The sequence below is a fragment of the Caenorhabditis briggsae genome (genome assembly GCF_000004555.2).
Source record: "Caenorhabditis briggsae complete genome, chrX, whole genome shotgun sequence".
Lineage (NCBI taxonomy): Eukaryota > Metazoa > Nematoda > Chromadorea > Rhabditida > Rhabditidae > Caenorhabditis > Caenorhabditis briggsae.
The window spans coordinates 10,199,242-10,206,199 of record NC_013491.2 but is presented as its reverse complement, the minus strand read 5'-3'; the positions used below and the strand labels follow the sequence as shown (position 1 = coordinate 10,206,199).

The window sequence follows — 6,958 nt, the reverse complement described above, 5'->3', positions numbered from 1 at the left end:
ATTAGAGGGCAGGACATGAAAGACTCAGAAAAAATGCCCCTCACGAGGCCGATCTGAGTAGGGGAGGGGAAACGGGATAATTTAGATATTTGACACAGGAAAGATGTAACCGGTAGAAAAAGAAAAATAGGAGAGCAAATATATCAATAACGGGTAATACTGGAAGAAATTAAGGATTCAAACTCGGAAGGTAGGAGAAATCGGGTAACTTGGGAAGTGATGGCGTTCCACAGGGGAACAATTGAAAAAAAATAGTCAGAGGAGTAGGGCTGAACAATAATTTAGTTCATAGGGCGACGAGGGGAGGAGGAGTATTTGACATGTGCATTTAGGTTAGGAAAGTAGGCGGAGCCATTTAAAAATTTATAGAGAAGAATTAGTTGAGCTTTTAGCCTACGATGTCGAATGGAGAACATATTGAGGATAGAGAGACGATCAGAATAGGAACTGTACTGGATATTACAACGCACTTTCAGCTCAATTATCTGAATTTCTATTGGAGGTAACAAAAAGCTGTAACTAATAAAACGTTTTTCATAAAATCATAAACATTTCATCAGTTGACAAATTTTCGACATTTATCACAGATACCCAAATAATGAAGCTCTTAGTTGACGGTTTAGATAGGCTCCTATTAGAGGAAATACGTTCTGTAAATGAGAAATAATTTGGGCATTATTGTGATCCTCCTCTAATAACTGTTTTCAAAATTTGTCTTTTAAAATTCATACTTCTCAAACTCAAGTTTTTGTTTTCTGTCAGTTTGTTTTTCCAAACATTTGAAATGTTGAAAATCTAACATATTCGCCCTTCGAGCTCAATTATCTTGTTTTCTATGAGAGATATTGAAATATGTCAACTGATAAAATGATCGTCACTTTATCACTGATATTTTTATTATTTGCAGGTTTTGATATCTTATTCAGAAATTGAAAACATTCAGCTCGTAATTTCACTCAATTTTCTTGAAAGTTTACAGATGTATGGCCAAAAAAGCAAAGAAAGGGAGCGTCCCTATCTTCGAGATCCGGACGATCCAGAATACATCAAGGAGCTTCAACGGCCAGCGGTAATCAAAGTAAGTGAATCCATTCCAATTTCAATTTATACGATTGAATTTTGAGAGCAATTTCTCGACCTTTTCTCCTCTTCTTTTTTTCTCCAATTAAATGGAGAACTTCATTATTGAGAAAGGCTCTCTCGCTTGCTTCAATGTAGTTTTTTTTTTGAAAAGAGCTGTCAAAGTGAATAGAAGGGAAGTGGAAAGAAGAAAAGAAAAATACGACGAGTGCTCTCTAATCAGCTTAAAAGATGAGATGAGAGCTACGCAATTTTCAGGAGGATTTGTCAGAGATGGAGAGACGAAAAAGGGTGCAACAGATACTCGAATCAAAATCATTCTGCCACGAGTTGGAGGAGGTTATTCGCCAGGTTGGTGCTCCTCCTTTTTTAGGAGATTTTCTAAAGAAATTCATTTTCTAGGAGTGTGACACGGCTAAAACCGATCCCGACCATTTGCAAGTGCTCCAGAAGCTAGCAGATCTTACCGTCCCTCAGGGAAACATGTCATTTGGCAATCTACACACATACGGTTTGTACTTTTGAAACTAGAGAAAAAGATTGATTTACGATCACGCAGGGTGTTCCCATATAGAATGTGCCAAATGATTTATGCGCATCGCCTAGGGAATGGATCTATTTTTTACTTCCTTTCTTTTATGGGAACCAAAAAGAAAAAAATCTAGGGAAAAAAGTTTGAGGAATCAGAAGCGGGGGACAACACCACACCCTATCATTAATCAACGTGCGAATGGGTTAGTGTCAATTTTCACACGCGTATACACACTGTCTCGTGTTGCGAGAAACGACAAATTATAGTAAAACTGGAAAAAAAGAGTTTTTCTTTTTTTCCAAAAGTTTATTCATTGTTCGTTTCCCACCCCACATCTCCTTTTCCTGTTTCCTGTTATGGCCATTCGCTGATTTTTTCCTTCCCTAGTTCATTCAAATTTCCTGTCTGGAAACGATAAGAGTTTGTCTGCTATTTTCTCTGAGCTATGGCATTATCCAAGGTCATTCCGTTCAATCTAGTGAAGCTTGGTAGAGTTTTGCTATATTCATTTTCTTGATAAAGTTAATTTCAGGAGGTAACACGATTGCTATTGCGGACCTACGAGGCAATGATACTTACTCAAAAGTCGAGCGCATCCAACGCAACAAACTTGCGTGCTTGTTCCGTCTGGCAGATCTGTTCCAGTGGTCACAAGGGATTCATAATGAGATTTCGGTAAAATTCAGAGAATCTAGAAGCTAAATTACCAAAGAATTGTAGTATCGTACCAATGACGAAGAAAACAGCTTCTTGATGAATCCATATGGGCTTCTTTACCATGAAATCACCGCTGCAACCATTGTGAAAATCAATGAGGATGGGAAGATCCTGGACTGTGGATTGGTGAAAGCTGGTGTGAACCAGGTAATAAAAACAGATTCTAAAGATGGTAACGTCCTAGATTCAGCCTGCATTTCTTCTTCACTCATCAATTTACAAAGCTCGTCCAATGGTCAGATGCATTCTTCATATGCATACTGCAATTGTTGCCGCTGTGGCCAGTATGAAGTTCGGGCTGTTGCCACTTTGTCAGGAGGCGATGGTGATTGGACCAGTTGGATATCATGATTATCAGGTTAGAGATTCACTTGTTTTCAAAACTCAAAAAAGAATTTAGGACATTGGTGATGATGAAATTCCATTCGACCAGCTGATCGAGAGCCTTGGTGACAAAAACGTGCGTTTTTTTCTGAAAAGAGCTTTAAATCTACTTTTCCCAAGCTTCTATCGCTGTTTTCAGGTTCTTTTCCTCCGAAATCAAGGATTTCTTGTTGTCGGTGACACTATTGAGCATGCAATGTTTTTAGCCAACAATACTGTGATCGCATGTGAAACTCAGGTGCCTATTCTTATTCTAATCACATAACTCTTTCATTTTTTCTCTCTCGCGCGCACTATATCTTTGCTGCCATTTGTGTGTTCTCTGAAATCTGGTAGAGACATTTTTTGAAATTTTAAGGTTCTTCTAATCCGAGGCGAAGGCTGTTTTGTGGTTGGAGAGTCGGTTGAGGAGACAGCTATAATTATGCGCAACTTGGTCACGGCGTGTGATCACCAGGTTTTTGAAATTGAAAAGAGAATGACATGAGAACTTTGCACACGCAAATTGCTCAGAAGGGAGATGTAGAAATGGGAGGAGAGAAAACTGAGTGGGTGGATGAGAAACATTTCTAACCGGGGTCTTATTGAGGTGCGAGCTGCTCGGGCTGGACTTGACAATCTCATTATTCCGGATGAGAAAGCGATTCAGAGAGCTTTTCGGAATTCGAGAAACAGTAAGTTTAGATAGATACAGTAAAAGTCAATTAAATATGCAAAAACTTATTTTTCAGCTGACTGTCGGCCATTTTGACCATTTTCAAAAGTCCGGCGCTTGGCTATCAAATTTTTGATCATTTTGATAAGTTTGGAGAAAATAAAACAAATTGAAATGGAAAACTAAATTCACAGAGTTTTTCGAAATATCTTAGTTTTCAGATATTTGCCGATTTCTAGAAGACACACTTTTTCAATCCGTTTTCGTACTGAAAACGTGATAAAACAGGCGTCTTGCAGAATTTAGCAAAATGCTGAAAATTCGGAATATTCGAAAAACTCTGTGACTTTAAAGTGACCGGAAATTTGCTACCCGCATTCCCGACACATGAAAATGGTCAAAATGGTCAAAATGACCAAAAATTAACGGAAATATGTGTTTTTGAATTTTTTAATAACCGCTACTGTAGATATAAACAAAAAGTAATTTTTGTTTCAGCCAACTCTTTGAAAAGAAATGGAACTGTTGAATGGCGAGTCGGAGAACTAGAGTGGGAATCATGGATGAGAGTACTGGATCATGCGGTAATATAATAAGTTGTATTATAGTTTTGAAACAATTCAATTTATTTTCAGAACTTCCGAACTGGACACGTCTATCGTCAACCCCAACTTAGACCAAAGTCTGCAATGTCTACATCTATGGTGAACAACAACGACGTGGCACTTCCACCAACTACGTCAGCATACGGACAAATCGATGAGACAAACTTGGAGAGCGTCTCTGCTCATCGTCTCGCATTGTTGCGCAAGGAACAGGAGCGAGTCCGTTGGTTGAATAGTCCGAATGCATATCAGAAAGTGGAAATCATGGAGTATGGAGCAGATAATCCAAAGAAAGTTACCAAGGTGAGAAACTTATCTGACTTTTTCAAGAAAAAAACTAAAATTACAGTGGGTCCACGACGTTAACATCCCATCTGCAAGCGGTACTCCAGTCAAAATTAGCAGTGTTCACCAGTTCAGTCCTGCTTCTTCGAACCCTAAGGAGTTCAAAGAAAAGCAGCAGGCAATCAAAGAGAATAATCGTCTAGGAACTGTCACTCCCGGTCCAAAGAGTCAGATTTTGGATGGTGTCACTTATGAAGATATTTCAATTGTTATTCAGGTAATATAATACTTCCTCATTGTTAGAGAATTTTCGAGCTGTTTCCCAATATTCACAGATGTAATCCTTGCTTTTGCCGGGCCTCTTCTCCCGGACTTGGTTTCTTTTAAATTAAATGTTTTAGACCAAGTAAAATAGATACGATAGAGCTCAAAGAGTATTACGGAATGATACTGTTCGGAAGATTGTATCTTGTCTATGAACGAAATTACAGACAAAAGGGAACAAAAAAAGCAAGCTCCGGCCCTGCCCGTCCCGGCACGCCCATGCAAAGCCCCTATAAGGCCTGTAACTTTTTTAATAGACAAGAAACAAGGCCTGCAAAAACCCGACAAAGACCCGAATTAAAAATATGCCAATATTTTCAGCCAGACTCTGATGGTACCATCGGACAAAGTTCTTCATCTGATCGCGCAATTCTCATCGGAACCGCTAGCAAAGGAATCATTGATCGACAGTATCAACATCACGCTCAAGTTTATCAACAAATCTATGCACCGAACCCATTCTCCATTGAAACCGATGAAGATATTCGTAAGTATGTGGCTATGGTAAAAGCGAAGAATGCCCAAGGAACTACCCCTAGAAGTGTAATGAGCTATTCTCAATATGATGACGTGGAAGCTGGTTAGTTGTTCAAAAACAATCGAAATAAAAAATGTTTATTCAGATGCAGTATCGCTAATGCAAGGTATTAGAGAGCACAAACTCTCCCAAGCAGCCTTGAGTGCTTCTGACGATGGATTGAATGCTGGAATCTCTCCAACAAGTCAGAACAACGGTAAATTATTTGAAAAAAAAAATCAAAATGCTTCGGCTTTTTCCGGGAAGGACGGTCCCGAAACGGGACCGCCGGTCCCATCTTCGGACCACCGGTCCCAAAAATTGCGACAACGGTCCCATTGTTTCGACAACGGTCCCAATGTCCCGAAAACGGTCCCAACGTTCCGACAACAGTCCCAAGGGTACGACAACGGTCCCAAGGGAACGACAACAATCCCAACCAGGCTTAATCTGGAAACCCTATTCCCTAAATAAAAAAAAAACGGAATGGTCTTTAAAAATCCAGTGGGAAATTTAACATTTTTCTTATCCTTGGGAATTTCAGTACTTTTTGACAGGAATTTTTCACAAAATATTAAGTTTTTTGTATTGTAGGCTTAGGCCAAAACGCATTTTTTCCGACACTGATGTGAACAAGACGTTTCAGCCTAAGCCTATGATTATAAACCAAATAGACTCTGAAAAATTTCAGTTAAAAAGTATTGGAATTTTCAATTATCAGCAAAATGCTCATTTTTGTTGCTGAAATGTGTTTCTTAGTTGAAACAACAATTAAAATTCCCGATGTTTCCAATAGGGTTTTCAGGTTAAGCCTGGTTGGGACCGTTGTCGTAACCTTTGGAACCGTTGTCGGAACGTTGGGACCGTTCTCGGGGCATTGGGACCGTTGTCGGAACAATGCTACCGTTGTTGCAATTCGTTGGGACCGGCGGTCCAATGATGGGACCGACAGTCCCGCTTTGGGACCGTCCTTCCCGAAAAGAGCCAATGCTTCTTATTTTCTCAGTTCGCACTTCTCTTTCGTTTCTGCTTTCAAACCTATCCTTTTGCCTTCTCCTTTTGTGATTTTTTGATTACTTTTGGAATGCGTATTTCAGTTGATTTTCCAGTTCAAACCTCCGAAGAAAGCGTCAACACGTCGTATATGAGCCAGTCAGTTGTGTTCGATTGTAGGTTACCTTTTTTCCACTTTCTATATGCACGTGTGCTTTCTGTTTCTAACTTTCTAACTCTCACAGTCTATCTAACACTATGTACAGGTGACCCGTCTTTCCCCGTGTCAATGTCACCGATGTTAATTGAGAAGTTCGACGAGAAGCAGTGTCTGGAAGCGCAAGGAACCAGCGAAGGTAACAGTGTAAATTTGTGGTCTCTATGTATACCAATCAATACAACTTCTTGCTCTAAATTCACTTTTATTAACAATTAACCTCTTCAGGCACTACTACATCGCGATCCTGTACAACGGCGTCCGAAGAAGAGGTGAGTTTAATCCTTTCTTTTCAAGTGCTGAAAACAATCTAAAATTTTTAGAAAAAGGATGAGAAGAAAAAGAAGAAAAGAGGCCTACTTTCATTCATGCGCAGAAAGGACAAAAGAATCAATAATCAATAATACTCACACAAATTACACGAACACACATCTACCATTTTAATCCTATTCTTCTTCTCTCTTTCTCTTTTCTAGTTCTTTTTTGATTTCTCAATTTCCAGACTCCGAGATGTTGCGTCCAGTTTACCGCCAAGAAACATATGTCTAGTTTCCCTGGACCCTTTTTTCTTTCCCGTGCTCTTTTAATCACTCCGGTTGTGGATTATGGAATTTCCTACGCTTTCTTTTTTCTGACTGCTCCATGTCAT

At 39.4% G+C, this 6,958-nt stretch overlaps 1 protein-coding gene across 1 annotated transcript; it reads left to right on the top strand.

Annotated features, from left to right (window-relative positions):
* Positions 1–979: 979 nt before the first annotated feature.
* On the top strand, positions 980–6,713 carry Cbr-add-1 (the record flags this gene model as incomplete). The annotated part of the gene is made up of 20 exons (XM_045239652.1): positions 980–1,078; positions 1,339–1,431; positions 1,483–1,591; positions 2,145–2,287; positions 2,333–2,476; positions 2,520–2,687; positions 2,730–2,789; positions 2,853–2,951; positions 3,303–3,387; positions 3,867–3,952; positions 4,004–4,276; positions 4,323–4,535; positions 4,820–5,162; positions 5,206–5,316; positions 5,367–5,422; positions 5,644–5,689; positions 6,197–6,268; positions 6,359–6,448; positions 6,538–6,581; positions 6,633–6,713. 20 exons carry the CDS (start codon positions 980–982, stop codon positions 6,711–6,713), a joined length of 2,415 nt encoding a protein of 804 aa, XP_045095447.1.
* Between the last annotated feature and the right edge of the window lie 245 nt (positions 6,714–6,958).